The sequence below is a fragment of the Urtica dioica genome, chromosome 11, assembly GCF_054948205.1.
Source record: "Urtica dioica subsp. dioica isolate 48M chromosome 11, U.dioica_male_clone48M_v1_H2, whole genome shotgun sequence".
Classification (NCBI taxonomy): domain Eukaryota; kingdom Viridiplantae; phylum Streptophyta; class Magnoliopsida; order Rosales; family Urticaceae; genus Urtica; species Urtica dioica.
This window is the reverse complement of record NC_142766.1, coordinates 14,832,974-14,853,105: the sequence shown is the minus strand read 5'-3', so window position 1 is coordinate 14,853,105 and position 20,132 is coordinate 14,832,974. Positions and strand designations below refer to the sequence as shown.

Sequence of the window (20,132 nt, the reverse complement as noted above, 5' to 3'; positions counted from 1 at the left end):
AAATTAGCGATAAGGTGGTAGTTTGAGCAATTTCTCTATTTGATCCTTTCAAAACAACTTTTTAAAATGCTAAAAAATTATTTTATTTTTAAATTAAGTTGTAAAAAGTAAATAAAATTAAGTAGAGCCCAAATAACTACACAAAATTTTAGAAAACTAAAAATTGTTAATTATGCTATTTTCATGATTAATTAAACTACAAAGCTACCAGGAATAACTTCCACGTTATTATTACCAAATACAGCAATGTTGCACGGTGTGACTTTTTGTGGAAATAGTCAAAAGTAACCGTTTTTCGTAAGTTTTTTTTAATATTAACCGTTGAACTTTCTAATTTTCATAAATAATTGTCTTCAATAACAGTTAACCAGATTTCAATGACAGTTACCAGATTTCAATAATTGTTAATCATATTTCAATAATTGTTCTTCATATTTCAATAACTTTTTACCAGATTTCAATAACTTTTAATAATATTTCAATAACAGTTCACCAGATTTCAATAATAATTAACCAGATTTAAATAACAATTAACAAGATGCCAATAGTTGTTGACCATATTTCAATAATTTGTGATCAAATTTCAGTAATTGTTGACTAAATTTTTGAAACACGAGGGTATTTTAATCCGATAAAAGGAGAAACGGTTTCTAGTGAAATGTTTTGAAAATGTTAGTGAAATATAAAAAGTAACACATATTTTAAGTTAGTTATGAAAAATTTTTGATTTTTTATTGGAGACAACTAGCTAGTTAGTGTGTAAATCGCCTTGTGCTAATTCCGTGTCTGAAGTTTTTATACAAAAATAGTTTTTTTCAAGTCATAAACAATTATTTTTAAAATATATTTTTACAGATTTTTGTAAAAAAAATTGGTGTACTATTTTGAGCTTCATTTAACTTTTTCCACTGCTTAAATAAAACACTAGTTTTGAGATAATTTAAATTAGCCACTATTTAAAAAAGTGTTGTACTTAATAAAAATAAAATAAAATAAAAAAAACCTACCTCTGTAAAAAAAAAATCATTTTGAGTTGAAGATAGAATTTTTCTAAACACCTCATAAAATTACCGTTTTGAAAGAAATTGATAAGGACAAACAAAAATTAAATGATATCATAAAGACTAAAAAAAACTTAAATAAAATTGTAAACAACTAAGAATATATTATGAATTAAATAATAAAAAAATGAGGTATTTGAAGGAGCGTTTATGGAGTTTAGTTAGTTATTATGAGTTATTATTAACTAACGAGGGATACGGAATGATGGCAACAGTATTTAAATATTTTGAACTAGATACATTTTTCTATCAATTCTTTTTTTCTTCGGTGAAATAATATTTATTGTTATATTTTCATTACGCTATTACTACTTTAACTATTATATTTTAACGAAAATACACATGTCACAATCCTATGATAGATGTGAATTTATATAAAGTTTTAATTAAAAAAATAGAAAAATAAATTAAGTGATAAAAAATCATAATAAAAAATGTAAAAAAAAATGTAGACGCTGAGTTGGGCTGATTGGAGTTGACGACGGGGAAGAAGGAGAGGCCGTTGAGTTGGGCATATAGGCGGCGGCTAGCCTTGTCGTCGTCGTGACGAGCATCAACAACTAGCTCGTCTGGCCTCTATGTCGGGCTGCCCGAGCGATCATCTTTTGGGTTCACTTCGTTCATGGACACGACTAGTAATTTTCTTTTATTATATAAGAACGATCGAGTCTTTTATTTGGGATTAAGGTTGTGTTTTCAGCAACCATAGAAGCTTCTCTAACGATGTGAAGATGAACAATGTGATTGGCCATATTATTCATTCTTCATTCCATTCCTTGTTCCTTATCATGGATGGTCAGTTTTAGTTGCTGATTTATTCCTTATCATGGATGGTCAGTTTTAGTTGCTGATTTATACTTTCATTGGTTTTTAGTATTGCAATTGTGGTTTTGTGTTGATTATATAAATGTAATGAATTTATTCTCTCACAGCAAGCTACATGAACATCACAAGAACCACGGTCACGTCGTGAACGATGAATCGTGGCACCCGGTGAGTTTTGGCCGATTTCATAGTTAAATCTGACCCGTTGATTTAAAGTAAGTAGTATTAGTAACAACAAAATCATAATATAACATTAAATATTTTCATCAACGAAAAAAAATAGTAACAAAGTATATATCCAACCTAAAATATAATGTATTTATTTTGTCATTCCCTCTCAACTTAAAGTAAAAAATACTTATTATAAAATTGGGAAAAATTGTAAATTTACTGAATAATGCATCAGAATATCCTTTTATCCAATCTTAATTTCCTGGTTGCATAATCGTAATACACAGCTTAAAAAAAAAAAAAAAAAACATTATATATAACTGATGTAATTTACAATGTACAAGTCCTTAGCTATTTATTATATACCTACGCAATCCCAAACAAAATAAAATCAAAATTCAACACTGCCAAATAAAAATTTAAACAAATTAATGATCACTCAAACCAAAAAACACACACACACACTATAAGCAACGCAAACTCGTCTTAACTCTCTCGAGAAGACATGACCGTCTCTTCTTCGCTCATCATCACATCTCCCCCAAAGAAATTAATTAATCAATCAACAGACAACAACAAATTATTTTAAACAATCAAGAGATGGAGAACCTTCTTCTCCTGGGCTTGGTGACGTCAACAAAGTCGTGGTCAATGTGTGACGTGTCCTTTGACCCGTGCTTGAACGGATTCAACTTCCCGAGCGTCTTCGACATCGACGAGAAGAACGTCGGCCTCCGCGTCAGCGCCTTCGACGACGATGAAGCCGCCGCCGCGTGAGGCACAATCGCCGTGGCCGCGGCGGCGGAGATGCCGACGGTGCTGCCACGCTGGATGTCGTTGACGAAGAGCTTCATCTTGGTGAGCTCGGCGCGTAGGGCCTCGTTCTCGCGCACCAGCGACACGTCGGTCTGGAGCTGGTTCCGCGCCGCCGCGGCGGGGCTGTGGTGGCGGTCCACGTCATCCTCGGCGCCTTCGACGCCGCTTCGGAGCTTCAGCTGGTCGTAGTAGAGCGCGTGGAGGACGATCTGGACGGGAAGGCGCTTGTTCTGAGACGCGTGCACACGCGCCTCGTAGGAGAGCTTCAGTGGGTCCATTACGCTGCATGCTTTTTCCCTCTCGATCTCGTCCAGGTTCGGGTGAGCCTGCGTTTTTTTTCATGTACCAAATTACGAATTAGGGTTTGGCTTCAATTATTTATATATGATCATTTAAGCCGTACAATTACACACACAGCTGTTAAATAAAGCGACGACGGAAAAAAAATCAATGAATCGTTGATGTTATCCGACAACGAGAAGACATATTTCTTTTCGGTTGAACTATTAAGTTTGTGCTGTCCTTATTACATTCCGACAGTTTTTAATTATTATTGTTATTTCCTTTTTCTTTTTCTTCTTTTCCTACTCCTTTATTCTTTTCATCTGTTCATATATAAATTGCGGTCCCTTAAAATTCATTTGTGATCACACATGATCTCCCAATTAAGTTATTGTAATCAATGTACAACATTATTTAGAAATGGATGTTCTTAGAAATTTATGCCAAACATTTATATATGCTTCAGAAAAAAGATGATTTCACTATATTAAAAAGTTTTTATTTTTTAAACGTGAAATACCGAGGCTTGAAAATCATTAAATTAGTAAAATTTGAGTCTTTGAAACAATTCTTAGCAAAATTATTTTAAAGATCAAGTTTGACACACAAATCATAACAATCCAATTACCAAAAAAAAAAAAAAGAGTAATTAAAAAAAAAAAAGTACCTTCAAGTAAATGTCAATAGCGCGGTAAAGATCATCATCAACCTTCCTAGCGGCTTTGGGAATAATGTTAGCAATCCCATTAAACTTGGAGATAGTAAGGTCTCCGTAAGCGGCGATCTCGCCGAGGTAAGCGTCGACGGTCTTAGCCACGCGATGCATAGCCGTGGAACAAGTCTCCTTGAAATCCCCGGCGCTGAACACGGCCACGCTCTTCTCCTTCTCCACGAACCCGGCCACGATCTTCCTCACGCTGTCCAAGTCGAAGAGCCTCTCTCCGTCGTAAGTGAACGACAAGACGAGGAGATCGTCGACCGCCACGTGCTCGAGGATGACCGAGATTCGCTTCTCGAGCTCGGCCTTCGAGGCCGCGGAGGCCTTGAGGTGGATGGCGGAGCGGAGGAGGCAGCAGAGGAAGCTGATGGGGAACGCGGCTTTCTCCGGCGGGAGGAGGGCCACGATGGACTCCAGGAGGCGGCGCTGCCGGGATCGGAGGTCGGAGGAGGGGTGGTCGGCGGCGGCGGCGGAGTTGCCGGAGTGGTCGCGGACGAGGTCGCGGAGAGTGCGCTCCGTGTAGGTGATCAGAGCGCTGGCGATGGTGAGGACTTTCGCGCCGCGGGCTTTCATGGCCGCCATGATCTTGCCCAGAAACTCGATGTCGATTATCGACAGCTCCTCCGTCCACCAGTTCGTCGGTGACCGGCTCGGAAAGTTTGCCTCGTTGCAAGCCTATATATATGTAAATATTCATTAATACATGGTTGCACAAAAATGTTACAATAATTGGGTTGCTAGCTAGTTGCTACATAAAGATAAAATAAAAAAAAAATAAAAAAAATACATTTCCTTCTTGTTATTGCTAGGATGATTTTGATATATAGCTTGACAAATCTTGATATAGGCTAAATATTATCTGGTTATGTCTATGAAATGCTTAAAACTCATGCTCTATATTGTCATAATATATAAGATACAAATTAAAAATCACTTCTTGACAACTTATATATGAAACTAAAATTAAATTTGTTCGCAAAGTTCACACTATTGCACATAATTTAAAGAGAAAAAAAAAGCAAAATATATAAATTAACATAATACCTCATAAATTAAAATTAAAAAAAAAACGTAAAAAGAATAATGAGTAAAATTTGTTTTTAAATTACTCCCGATCTTAGCATACATTTACTCCTGAAATAAAAAAAAAAAACAAAAATCTTGAATTGACATATTAAAAAGGGCAATTAGGTGACTAACTTAATAATCATTGAAGAAAATTTCCCACCGACAAAAAAAATTAAATGAACCGGTTTAATTAATTTAATTTACTTCAACATAATTGACTATATATTGTCTTAATAAAACAAAATTTTTACTAACTTTTTTAGGCAATCGACTAATAAGTCCAAATTTTTTCTATTAAAAACCTAATATTATAAATAAATAACCTTGTGATCGTTTAGAGTCATGAACCCCAAATGGGTTTTAACATTTAACATATAGTGATGATGAAAATACCTTGGTGCTGATGACGTCGACGCAGCGTTGGACGATGTTGAGATCGGCGGCCAAGGGGAGCAAGTCCTCGCAGGACTTGAGGACGACGACGGCGCCGGAGAGGCTGGTGAGCGCCACCTGCGAGAGGAAGTCCTCCGTCCGCCCCGCCAGGTTGTTGCTGCAGTACTTGTCCGTCATCTGCAGATACTCCGCCGCGCACCGCAGCGCCGCCACGTTCTGCACCGTTATCTCGAAGTTCACTCCGTAGCAGAACTTCGCCGCCTTCTCGAACACCTCCGCCCCTCCCGGCACCTCCGACAGCCCGATCCGCGTCAGGTCCGGCTCCTTCGACTCCACTATCACCTTCCTTATGTGGTTGCTCTTCGCCACCAACATGAACTGTGCACCCATTCAATTTAATGAATTAGAGATGCGTTCGAGAAAGTCATGATTGATTGATTACTTACCTTGTGTAACGCGAAGCTTGCTTCTCCGACTTCCACGATCACGTCCGTTGGGATTTCTTGAGAGAAGACCCTGAGATTCAATAACAAAATTTAATTATGATCGGGTTGATTGATTATATGTATACACTGTGTGTGTGTGATATTATGATAAAGGGATTTCCATTTCTCATTGTGTGTTACGTACCATTGGCCGGTTCTTTCCATGGCTAGAGATTGTCTGTTGTTTATAGACTTTACTGTGGTAGTTGCCATTTTTTTAGAGAGAGAGAGAGAGAGAGTCTGAGGAGTGATAGAAGAGGCTGTTTATGTGTTATATAAGGATTCTTATTTATCTCAGTAACCACATCCACATCCACATGATCACATCCCTTCTTATTATTTATTTATTTATTTTGGATGTAATAATAATAAATATAAGCTGTAATGGGATGGGATAATATAGAATTTTTGAAATTTTAATTTATTTTAGAAAGTTGCGAGTAATTACCTATTTCGGTGTGTTTGTTTGACCCAGATACTTCACTTCCTGACAAACGAGAAGCTGGATAAGTTTGTTATCCATTTCTGTCCACTTCGTTAGTTTACTTTACCGTTGATTTACTTCACTCATGTTATCCACCACTGAGAACTCCCTTTCTCACACGTCGAAATTTGCTAAATGCAGATCTAGTAGAGAATTTTGCTAGTGTTTTATAAAATCTAAATTAAATCTATTTTTTTCAGACGCGTATATCTAACCTTTAATAAATTCTCACTAATGACCTTCTCTCGTTAATTCACTTTTTGATAGTAATCACAAATACCTTTTCTAGCTAAAAATTGAAATCGATGTTTCTATGCATCAAATTCACTTTTCCTCAAAATCACATCAAGACTTCACCTAAAACCTGGGGATGCGATGACGCTTCATTACGGTGACGCAAAATGTTCAAGATTTCAAAGTTACAAATACTATGCAATGCATAGTTGTATGTCACAAAAAATTATGAAAAGTTTAACAAAATTTGTTTTTCTACGGAGGAAAGTGTATTCATGTATTCACGTTTCTTCGTACTTTTTGACAAAATTCCCGAGGATTTTTTTATAAAATGGTGAAAGTTCAATATAGTTTTTCTCACATTAAGTAATTCCTTGTAAGATCAAATATGTTTTCCCATATTATATTTTGATCGATTTTATATTTCACTACTGCAAATTGTCGCTTACTTACATGACGAACTTTCCACACATAAGTTTTTTAAAGTGTGCTTTTTTGTTCATTTGTTCATTTTGTGTCAATAATTATTCATATTTGTTTATTTTCTTTTGATTGAATTTTGGTTAATTAGTTTAGTATTGTTTGTAATTAATTACTAAGATTAGTTGTAGTTCACTTGATTTTATTAATCTGTAGTTAAGTTTATGTTCTTGACTAATTCTTTTATATTTGAAATAAAACATGATCACACAAAAATACAAATTATGCGTGTCTAGTATGCGGACATCGGATGGAATGAGTGGCAAAGTAATAAAATTACAATGGTAAATTTGGAAGGAAAAAAAAAATCAAGAGAGGTATACATAAAAAAGTAGATAATATAATTATACGTTAAAAATTAGAGAAATTATAAGAATTAAATCACTTGAAACGTTTGAATTTGAAGATAGCCAACATTTCATTTTTTTTAATAATGAAATTATCTGAATTCCATATTTCTCTCTCTCTCTCTCTCTCTCTCTCTCTCTCTCTCTCTCTCTCTCGTCAAGACTGATATGTTTGTGTTATATATACACCAAGATCATGTTCTTTTTTTTTTTTTTTTTCAAATCTCATTAATGGTGGTGGTAGTCAATAAGTAAATCAATGTGCAGTTGAGTAGTAGAGTCTAACTACTGTACATTTTTTATGCCTGATCTCGCACGTGGTAGACTCTGGATACCCCAACAAATTAGTGATGAGTTTTCCTTCTAATGAAGAAGGAAGAGCGCTCAGTGAGAAAAAGCACAATTATTTGTGTGGAAGGTGTGTCAATATCTTCCTTTATATTAATAATTTTCTTTCTCTTCTAAGTTCTAATGCTTGTTTTTCCTAGTTCCAATGATTTTTTTGGTTTTTCTATTATGTATCGCGTTAAAGTTAATCATTGCTAATATATGTTCATAATTTATTGATTTCTTTGGTTTTTTACACAGTTAATAATCGTAAATATTTGTTAATAACTTACTGAATTTTCATGTTTCTAGGTTCTGCATAGTTAATAATTGTTAATTATCATTAATAACTATTTCAAATGATCATACTGTTGTTGTTTTTGACCTCTTTTTATGGCTAAAAATGTGACGAAAATGGAGAGAGAAAAAGGGAGGGTTGAAATTTTCACGTAAAAATTAGCTATAAATCACATTAAATTCAACGTCAACTACTAACTTATTGACTATAAATATGGAAACAAAACCAATTCTTTGATTCTAATGTATATAACTGGTAAAAAAAAACCGTGTATTTAAATTTAATGAAGGACAAAAACGAAATTTTGTTAGTGACACGTCATCGCAATGACTATTTCTTTAAAACTTTTGAAACGATGGTCAAATTGAAATTATAACTTTTCAACATGGCTATTTTGTTGGGATGAGCCAAAAATTACAAGTTTTAAAAGGTCAATGAGGAATATATCATGGTTCCGTCACTGAACGGAACCCCACAGTCAACTATCCGATATATTTTATAAAAAATTGAAACTTGTCAAATAAGAAAATTACATGAAAAAAAAAATGTTTCAAAATAAATTTTATTTTTGGTTCCATGGCAAATGGTTAGAGTTAGACAGAGTCGGTGTCCGTCTTGCCGGATTTATCTGAAGTGAACATATAAAAACATATTATTTTTACAGGAAATGTAATTTATGTGGTCATCTTTGTAAAGTAACCCAATATTATTTATTTTCGTCTATAATATTTTACTATTATTATTTATTAATTCCAAAGTCTATTTCCTAGTTGTTAACCACGTTGGGGAGAGCAGAGGTGATGGGACTGGAAGCGTCTTCAAAGGGCTAACTATAAATAATTTGTCCTCTAAACGCTCTCAGCCACTCAAACAAGTGGCCAATATCCCTCCAACGCCCGGGGACCTATCAATCTTGGTCATTCTTCTGCCACGTCACCGCTCTTCCCATTCCTTCTTCATCTCCCCGCTACCACCCGGGCCCACTGTGGATTACCAATTTGCTTTCTGGGCCCACGAGAATCGCTTTCCAGCAGAATGAACCAATGCCATCGCGACGCGTGGATGCTTCTTTCTCGCCGGCCAATCGCTTTGGAGAGAGAAAGAAATGGATACTGTTACTGGATGCTTTTCTCTCTTTACATTTTTAATTTATATTGCATTTATATATTGGAATAATCAAAGCGAATTTCGAGCAAACAAAAAAAAAAATAATCAAAGCGAATAATACAGAAAGGATCAATGTCGGGTGTTGGAATCCGTGTTCGAGTTGCACACCGCCGTAGCTCGATATACTCTAATAATTTGTATATTTAAAGTTCTGTTAAACTATTATAGTATTAAGCAAGATTTGAATGTTCCCTTAAATTCTCCGATTTTCACCGGCGATATTGTTTTCGTAAGAAAAATGGCCGACGAATTCATGAAAATCGTTTTTTCATAGAAAATATAAAAATAGTAATGATGTTAGCACTTTGTATTTTAAAAAAAGTATTGATGTTAGCACTTAAGATATATTTCATCTTGTATTTTTTTTTTTTTTTGGACAAAATTTGTAACATATAGAAATAGTAAAGATTTAAAATTAACATTTTAAAAAAATACATGTAGGATATTATTCGAATTAGATGTAATATAGATATGGCTGAATATGTAAAATTAGGGCGGCGCAAAAAAACCGTATAAATCGTAAATCGGACCGGACCGGTAATTTTTAGACCGCCGGTCCGGTTTAAAACGGTTTTTTATTCTCCGGTCCGGTCCGGTCTACTCACTTCAAACGGTCCGGTTCGGTTTAAAAAAAAAACCGTTAAACCGGACCGGACCGGTTTATTTAAAAAAATAATAAAAATAAAAATAAATTAATGTCCAATTAGCCAAATTATGCATTTGTGCATGTATTTCCCTCCCATACGTGACTATATGTTTTTGTTTTGGTGGAAAATTTATGGATTTTTTAATTTTAATTATGTAAAACGGTCCAAAACAGTCCGGTCCGGTCTAAACGGTTCAAAACGGTCCGGGCCGGTCTAAACGGTTCAAAACGGTTCAAAACGGTCCAGTCCGGTCTCGTTTTTACAGTTTTTTGATCCAGTTCGGTTTGAGTTTTTTTGGACCGTTTTGAGCGGTCCGGTCCGATTTTTTGGCCGGTTTTGGACCGGACCGGACCATGCACAGGCATATGTAAAACACTATTGACATACAAAACTGTACAAAAATGCATTTTTGAAAAATATTTGGAGATACGCATTGAATTTGAACATCAAAGATGCTCTAATGTTTGCATGATTTGCATGATCTATAATTTGCTCTTTATAAGGACGTCGAGTTTTGTAAAATTGTGCACTTCATCCATTTACTGATCATTCCAAAATATGCCCACCTTTTGATCATCTTTACTAAACAACCGTCCATACTATTATATACCAATCATCTCAACTATCATAGACATCTCATCGTTTATCGCTATCAGGAAATCCTACATCGACTGAGAATGTATCTTTTGTGCTCCTTATAATGGTCATGAGTTACTCCTCCTATTACCAATTGATTTTAAGATGGAACCCCATGATACTTTAACATGGTATCAGAGCCAAATCCATTCTCGATGTTGGGTCACCCGTTTCTACAAATTTCACGCACTAGTTGTTCAATCCTGGGAGTGAGGTATCAGGAAGTCCCACATCGACTGAAAATGTATTTTTTGTGCTCCTTATAAAGGTCATGAGTTACTCCTCCTATTATCAATTGGTTTTAAGATTGAACCCCATGATACTTTAACAATTGCTTGTGAGAAAAATATTTTGCCACAAACCTTACCTCAAATAGTTTAAGGTTTTCTAATAATCTCAACCACCCTAAGAAATGGACGAAAGCTAGAGTTTAATTACTTAGTACTATGAATGAAGTGAACAAAAGGCAAAAATAAATGTAACGCGATTGGATTTTGGCACAGTGGAAAAAAGTTTTTGTACACAGAAATAGACAAAATAGAGAGGAATGAGTTAGCTAATTTGCATTTCGCTTTTGGGTAATTGAATGTCCATTTCTGAGTTATTGGGCCTAATAAGCCATTTCAATCTGCAAGTTGTAGTGACAGCCAACGAATTTGTGTAGGTCCTCTTTTTGAATGTGCCATTTCATGCAAATTTGTGGACTACAATCAAACCTAACTTTCTTTGAAACCTGGTGGGGTTTCTTTATATAGTCCTTTTCTATGAATATAGGCTCATTTGTCTTTTTCTTTGGAGTGTGTTGTATTTTTGTTGGTATGGCCTTTCTTTTCTTGCCTCTTCAAGCATTCAATTTCAGCACCAAACTTCCTCATGTTCGGCACTATACATTTTGGACTTGATTTTCATTCTAGGATCATAAAAGCCTGGGAACTTTTATGCTACCCATGAAGGAGTTTTTTTCCCCTCATGTGTGAGTATAGTAATTTTTTGGACATAAAATTGACTTGACAAACATAAACTATTTTTTTTTCAGTACTCTACTCTGATTCTCTCGTTACCTATCCGACGATTGGAGTGTTTGATCTAATGGTATGACTTTAAGATTGATATTGAACTTGGTTTTTATTTCTTTGAAGTAAGGATTATGTATTAAGAAAACGATCTTTATTTCAGGACATCGAATTTTCAATTTGTAGACTTGTAAATGAGAAGTGGGAATATGCTCCTTTATTTATAATTTTGCCCATTTTCATACTATTTGCTATTAAGACTTGACTTATTAGCTCTTTCGCTTGATCTCTTAACTACTCGTTTTAGTCTCTTTTCGAGTTTGGCTTGTCCTTTTATCATGCTTCCTTTTTCTCATTGCTCTCTTTATTTCCTTCCTTTGGAGGCTTTGGAGTTTATTTTAGACATGTTGATGACATGTTTGTTAATAAACATGTTCGTTAATAAATAAATGATCACTACAATATATTAAGTTTACCAATGCAAACATTGTTATTCAAATATTCCAAACTTCGCTCCAATCGAATGATTTGTTCCTGTCAATATAGTTGTGCGGTAATAAAAATGTATTTTTCGAAGATATATAAAGATTCAGTCTATGATTCATATTTTGCTGACCTATCCTTCCAAATTCACACCTTCGTTGAAAAAAATTCTTCGTACTATATACTATTATATTATTGTCTATAATGTTAGATAAACTTGAAGCTTTTTGTGAGTGATATATCTTGATTTTTTTTATTCTCATCATGCAAATTGATGATATTTTTGGTTTTAGGCTATAAAGTATCTTGTGCCTATCTAAAAGCCCAATGTTAGGATCAAGTTATGATCCAAAGCCAAGAGGACCCATTGATGAAGAGTGTATCCAAACATTTATTACCAATTGCTTGTTATATTCTTGGCACAACTTATACATAAACATTCAAGTTGTTTCTATAGGCTGAAATGAATTAGTCGTGTTACATAACCTTTTGGGACCATATATCTCTCATAATCACTATCCCTGAACCACTCGCTTGATAAAGGGAATCACAAATCCAAATGGACCTCTGATTGGGTTTCTCATAAGTTGGGACATAGACCCATCAACCAAGCCGAATCACATGAAACTAAACCAATTTTGCGAAAAAAAAAAAAATTACATAATATTAGAGTCTAAAACTTTGTCACAATCCGTGGTATTTATTACAAGTTAAGATAGGGACCATGATATGTTTGTTGACTTATGCGGTGCTTGAAACAGAAAAACCATATTTCCCCTATCCATTTATTCCAAGACTTCTAAGACATTTTGTCACTACAGTCAAAGTAACATATTTATCCTTTAATTATGGTGTACGTGTACATATCCACATTTTTTTTTTGGCTATGTAATGATATCGTATTTATCCCTAATTATATTAACTTCTAACTTCTAAGGACTATTTATATAGACCTTAAAAATAATACACCCTTCAGGCCAAACACGTACTTCAAATATTCTATAATATTCAGATATGCTGGCCAATTTGTTGTTGCCCTTAAAATAATCATATGACACTATTAGAAAAAATTACCTCTTTCATTTCCAATAACTTACCTTCTAATTGTTTATTGGAAGTGGCACTTTCATTAGATAAAATAGTGTCTTCATTGTTTAACGGAAGTAAAATTTCCGTTAGGCTTAATGGAAAAATGCATTTCCGTTAACTTCCATTAAGTAATTAAAAAAAATAAAAAAAATCAAATTTAAATGATAAATGAAAAAGACTAAACTGTTAAAATTTTAAAAGAAAGTACTAATATGTAAACTGAATTATATAATGAAAATTTAAAAACTTAACTATATAATCAAAATTACATAAACTAAACTATATAACAAAAATTAGAATATAAACTTAATTATGTAATGAAAATTTTAAAAACTAACTATATAACAAAAATTAGAATATAAACTTAATTATGTAATAAAAAAAATTTAAAAACTAACTATATAACAAAAATTAGAATATAAACTTAATTATGTAATGAAAATTTTAAAAACTAACTATATAACAAAAATAAGAATATAAACTTAACTATATGATAAAAAAAATTATAAACTTAAGTATATAATTTAAATGAAGAGATTGTTGTAGAGAAATATTTGTAGAGAATTTGAGAGGATTTGAGAGTTTGATAGAGAAAAAAGTTTGATTTGCGATTAAAATTTAAGAAATTGTGTAAATTTGGAGGTCCAACGGTCAAATAACAGAGAAATTTTTCAGCCATCCAGATCCAAACAGATGTGAATCTAATGGCTGCGATTTAATAAAAAAAAATCCCACTCATATAATAACAATACACACACAAAACCAGCCATACATATATGTTACACAGTACACACGCAAAACCTCACTCATATATGTACTACACACACAACAGATATAAATATAAACGTTACACAAAAAAAAAGCAACGATACTGATGCCTGGCAAGCCTTCCGACGCGTCTGACCCACTTCCGACACGTGTCGAAACGACTTCTTCCGTCTGCCAAGTTGACGGTACACGGACGTACCATGAGGCGCGTGACTGTGACGGAAACTTTTCCTTCCGTGTTTCTGCCGTCTGAGAAGCCAGCATGAAATTCATGACATATTGACCATTGTTGAAATTCTGATTAGACACAAAGTTACTTATCTGGTCGGAGTCGCTATCTTCATCTTCGTCATCCGATAGAGTGGTGTTGTATCCCTTTTTCTGCTTTTTGAGGAAGTTGGGACACTCCTTCTGAATATGTCTGAAACCTTCACATTCATGGCACTGAATGCCTTTGCCTTTTCCAGAGCGTTCACCACTTTTACTGTTCCTGTGAGGGTTAGCATTCTTCTGAAATCTTTGTTGAAAATTGTCCTTAACATCTTACGAGACATTCTTCCCATTCATCTGATTGAGTCTCTTCATAACCCTGCTATAATTTTTTGCAAGCATAGCTATAGTATCGTCAATGTCATTGTCATAATCCGAGTATACCTGATCCTTTTGTTCATGAATAGAGCTTTTGAGGGCCATTCATTTGTGTTTCTTCTCCATCTTGGGCAGAGAAAACTCAAATGTCATGAGAGATCCTATGAGTTCATCAAACTTCAGAGTTTTAAGGTCATGGACTTCTTCAATAGCCGTGATCTTCATTTTGAATCTTGGACTTAAAGCCCTCAGAGTTTTCCGAACAAGATCTTCACCGGTCATGGGTTTCCCGAGAGAGTAGGATTCGTTAGCAGGGTCTCGGATGCGAACATTGAACTCAGCAACTGATTCATCTTCGAGCATAGTGAGAGCTTCGAAGTTTGTTGTGAGATATTGCAGCTTCTGTTCACGCACTTTCGTGGTTCCCTCATAGGCAACCGCAAGAATTTCCCAGGCTTCTTTGGCACTTGTGCAGGTGTTTATAAGCCTGAAAACATTTTTATCAACCCCATTACAAATGGCATTGAGTGCACGAGAGTTACCCAGAGCTGCCTCATCTTCAGTAGAGGTCCAGTCCTTCTCGGGTTTTGGACCTGTAAGGGCTCCCTTGTCATCAACACTAACTGGGGCTTGCCACCCGTGTATCACAGCCTTCCAAGTTCTTATGTCAAGGGATTTCATGAAGGCGCTCATGCGGGCTTTCCAGTAACCATAGTTGGTTCCATCAAGTACTGGAGGGCGATTGACCGAACCTCCCTCTCTGGAACTATCCATATTTGGTAATCAGAAAAAAAATCCAGGAAACCACCAAAAGATCTAGGTGCCTGCTCTGATACCAATTGAAATTATGATTAGACACAAGGACAAGATGTCGCACACAATGTATTGACAATGTTTCCGACAACTTGCTTGCACACAGATAATGGATAAACAACAAACAGTGCGATAAAGAAAATACACACGATATGGTTACCCAGTTCGGTGCAATACACCTACGTCTGGGGGCACTCTGCCAGTGGAAATGATTTCACTATCTTGTAGTCAATAATACACGCAAGGTTTATATAGATTACAATCATCAAATCAATAAAACCTAGAGACTATTACCACCAGTGAATACCTAGCCAGAGACTCCCCCTGGATTTGAGCCCTGTCTCAATTCCACCATTCGAGCAACTACCTGTGCTCGGATGACTTTCAGTCTTCAACCTTTCGTGAGCCTTCAATCACGAGACCAAAAAACCCAACTTTCATAGACACTCAATCTTTGTGGAATAGTGTTTGAGAGAATACACAGCGATTAACAAAACACAAAGCCTCCCAGTCCGCCGGTCTTGCACGTCTAAGAGCTCTAAGTGTTTTATCAAAAGTGTCGAGGCTGCTAAGGGGCAGCACATGGCTTTTATAGCAGCTGTACATGCCTGGAAGTGTATCTAGGGTTTCCTTACCCAGCCTCATACGAATATCTCATAATAAAGTCACCAACGAAGCAATATCTCATAATGAAGACACCAGCGAGGCAATCTGTCAATACTGGAAACTTGCCTGAAATAAAGTCTGCACACTGGAGGAAAGATGTCTTTCCAGAAGTAGAAGCATGACGACCGACATCTTTCTAAACAACTTGCACTAAAAAATAAAGCCAACATATAACGTAACAATTGTAATAGACTAATAGAAGTAGTAGGATTTTTCAACGTTTGAAGTTGAGCATAATATTAATGTGAAAGGTATCTTCGTGTTTTACCAATGTGTAGTTGCAAAAAAATAATATATCATTTTTTGAGGGCTTAGGTATGGAATTATTTTTTTTTCCATTAATCATCACCACATACGCACAAGAATCCCAGTTGAAGATGGAGCCAATTCAAGAGGATATTATTCATTTCCTAACTTAAAATGAAAGCGATATTATATATATGGAAAAGAACGTAATGAATAATCAGTATGAAAAAGTTTGTATATAATATAAAGGTGATAATTATGCTCCACGTTGAATCGGTGGATATATATATATATATATATATTTTAACGTTGAATTGGTGGATATACCAGAAAGTTGAAAAAGATTATGTAAAATATATACCTTCTACGTAAAAGGTTATAATATTGATTCACGTTTTATTGGTGGAACTACGTGCGGTATCTTTATGACGAATAAGTTCATGCCTTGCCTTGAGGTCATTTCTTGTCGTTTTGGAAAAGATCATAAATGCTAATAACATCACAAATACTGTTTTTACTTTTTACATGTTCTTTTTTCATCGTTTCGTTTGTTCGAGTGATATTTAGTCACGCACGTGTCACCAAGATAACAAGACTATGGATTCATAAGTCAAGTGCGGGTTTGTTTGAATAGGTTAGTTACTTTATCATGGTTCACCATACAAGTCTAACTTTGATCAAGTCTAACTTTGATTTTTGGGTAGGACAATTAAATTGTTGAAAAAAACTTTTGGGGCTCTCCTCTTTATAACAACTCTCCTTCTATTGGTAAATTAATATTTGTCAACTGTTGTAGTCAATTTATTTGCGTAATATTGTTACCACGTCGATCGGTGGTAATATTTCAACAATCTTCTAATTGAAAATGTCGTTTGCTACACATAATCTTCCCATGTTTTAGATTTTTCGTATGTTGTGTACAAGGTATTAGAACTATGTTATTCTCAAAAGATAAAAGGACATTATTTCTTTCTGTTGACTATACACTTTTGTTTGAAGTTGGAGACCTGATTCATGCTCTCTGAGTCCCAAAAAAAAAATGATTGAGCCATGATCGAGTTATACAACTAATTAATATATTAAACTACGGGTCGGATCGAGACGGTTTTTGTTTTCTAATACTGACTTATTCAGTTTCAAATATTTAACTCACAATTAAAACAACACCAGATTAAGTAAAATTTTATATAATTTTCATCTTTTTCACACTGGTGTATACAGACATAATAGTTTGAGTTGAATATTAAGTTTGGAGTTGAACTTACATGTTACTTGCAATTAGCATGTTGATGTTAAAGTTCATGATAATTTATGTTTAACAGAATTTTCTAATTAGTATTATGGATTTAAAATGGTTTAAATCAGTCAAACCAAACAATGTCTAAAATTTTTGTTAATATTCCTATTTGGTACGATTCACTTTCACTTTCTCAAAACCATAAAAAAAATGGTATTTGGATCTAAATAACACTAAAATTGAATATTTTTCAAAATCACGTAAAAGCTTAACTCTCCAAGACAAATGTATTGATAGGCCCAACGGATGTGTCTACAAATCCATGATTTGATGAAATCTATGTCAACAAATTTTGGATTTGTTGGTGTAAATTTGTAGGGTCTATTGTTACATTTGTCCTAATTACGCTTTTGGTTCATTTTGAAAAAAAAAAAAAAATTTCAATTTTACTAATAAGAATCTCATATAAAAAAAAATTAATATAGTTTAGAGACCGGCTTAGGGACCGAATCAGGCGATGCAAAACTCTTCTAAATTTGACATCTAAATATTATAAAGAAAATGAATTGTACATTTACTTCTCCAAACCCAATTTTAGTCTAGTTAACTATAAACCCGGGCTATTGGACTTGGTGGAAATTCAGCTTCTAATAGGACGGAATTCTAGTCCTTAATGTAAGGAAAACTTTCGACCATTAAGGACCGTAATTCTGATCGAACCGGAACGGAACCTTCACTCCGGTTTGTTCTTGCACTATTCACTAAATAATAATAATAATAATAATAATAATAATAATAATAATAATATTTTCAAACATAAAATGTATCCTACTATATGAAAATTACATTAAAAAAATCGAGGAACACATAATCGGAAATTTGGATTTCATGAAAATGCGCATAATATAATTTATGACCTCTTGAACGGTGTCTGAACGGACAAAATTTCTGACTTATTCCATTCCAGTTGCCCAGATGAGTTAGCCAAATATTACTTTTTCAGTTACATAAGGCACCAGTGTGTATATAAGATTGAGTATAAAATATCAAGTTATGGACCAACTCTCATAGCCCGATCTTGACAACCATGCCATTGCTTAAGCAATTCGACCTCCGGTAGACCACAATCCCATTCATTAACACAACATGTTTTTGGCCTATTGTCAAAATGATTGCCCAACTTCCCTAATATAAAAAATGAAAATAACATTAGGTGATTTGAGTGCATAGTGGATGCACTATGGCCCAATTTTGATGTTGTATTACAATTATAATTTTGCACTTTTGAGATCGAGTCTAGGTAGTGCGTAAACATATGGGAAAATTACATAAATAAATTAAAACTTGAGTCATTTTTCATATTTCACTCATGTTTTCAAAATATTTCGACAAGAACTATTTTTCTTTTATTTGGACAAAAATACTTTTATGTTCCAAATCTGTTTAACGATTATTGAAATATGGTTAACAGTTATAGAAATCTAGTCAACACTTTTTGAAATCCAGTTAACAGTTTTTGAATTCTGATTCAGGTTCAGAATATTGGTATATTGAAATCTGGCTAACAATTATTGAAATCTAGTTAATAGTTATTGAAACCTGGTCAATAATTATTGAATTTTGATGGTTAAAGACAAAATGTACACTTCAAAAATCAAAACGGTTATTTATGAAAAATAAAAGATTCAACGGGTAATATTAAAAAATTTAAAAAAATCGATTATTAGAGACTATTTTCACAAAAAATATAGGCGTATTAATTTCGATTATTGGATAAATATATATATGTAAGCCACAACCTCCGCATTGTTCAACGATGTGTCTCCCGATACCAACCTTCTTGTAATCCAAATTAACATACAAGATCAAACATAATAGACATATCAAAATTTGTCCATCCATTTCACCCTAAATGATGATCATTTTTTTTCTTTCGTAATAAAGCGTAATAAATTAAATCAATCTATTTGTTCCAGAATCTAAAATAGAACAAACAATTTCATTTTGTATGGATTCCGTCCAATTTTTTAAAATGAGCCGATGAATCTTATAACCGTTGGAGAATTTGTTCCCTCATTTGATTTCTTCTTCTCATTCCGAATTTCTTCAAAATCGGCTAAATTTTCTCAAAATATCAGTCTCTCTCAATATCATCTAATATAGCTGTTTATTACTTCAATACTTGATCAAGCATTGTTATTTAGATACTATTATTAAAAAAATTATTTATTTAAAATCTAGTTAGAATATTAAAATATAGATGAGTTTTTACTAAAACGCTGATTTTCACAAAAAAAAAAAAAAAAAAAAAAAAAAACACGTAATTTATTAATTGCCAAAAAGGTTGGCCATTTTAAACCTCTCTGTTAATAGCATGACTAAAGAAATAATAAAATATTATTAAAAAGATAATTCCTCGCCTGGTAGTAAACTTTTTTTTTTTTTTTTTTTTTTTTAAGGACCTAGTAGTTAACTTTTAGCTCAACTGTGAACTCTCTCGAATGCTTCAAAGCGGAAATTTAAAGAAAAATGAATAAAAAAATCGAACGTCAGTCTCACTGTATTAAATTAGCATTAGCGGCAGCTACTTTTGATTTAGAAAAGAAAAATCTAAAATATAAAATAAAATAAGAAGATGCAGAAGAAAGAAAAGTTCAACATTTATTATATTTGCATAAAAGAGGAAAGTTCAACTCCAACCAAACGTAGAAAGCTTGAAAGTCCATGAGGCCAACCCACTACAAATTTAATATTAAAATTAAAATTATTATATCATAATTCACAAACCAA

General features: G+C 33.9%; 1 protein-coding gene across 1 annotated transcript; it reads right to left on the bottom strand.

Moving 5' to 3' along the window:
- Positions 1–2,351: 2,351 nt before the first annotated feature.
- Positions 2,352–6,155, bottom strand: RPT2 (Phototropic-responsive NPH3 family protein). The gene is made up of 5 exons (XM_089630321.1): positions 5,965–6,155; positions 5,781–5,850; positions 5,335–5,712; positions 3,823–4,548; positions 2,352–3,199 (listed from the first exon to the last, which is right to left on the bottom strand). Exons 1-5 carry the CDS (start codon positions 6,030–6,032, stop codon positions 2,651–2,653), a joined length of 1,791 nt encoding a protein of 596 aa, XP_089486447.1. The 5' UTR covers positions 6,033–6,155; the 3' UTR covers positions 2,352–2,650.
- Positions 6,156–20,132: the final 13,977 nt, after the last annotated feature.

What these genes read in the sequence shown, in the direction of transcription:
- RPT2 (XM_089630321.1), bottom strand. Translation starts at nt 6,032, where the DNA reads ATGGCAACTACCACAGTAAAGTCTATAAACAACAGACAATCTCTAGCC. An exon ending in ATGGAAAGAACCGGCCAATG is followed by an intron (nt 5,851 to 5,964) that starts GTACGTAACACA and finishes ATTGAATCTCAG; the next exon opens with GGTCTTCTCTCAAGAAATCC. An exon ending in CTATTGACATTTACTTGAAG is followed by an intron (nt 3,200 to 3,822) that starts GTACTTTTTTTT and finishes AAAAAAACGCAG; the next exon opens with GCTCACCCGAACCTGGACGA.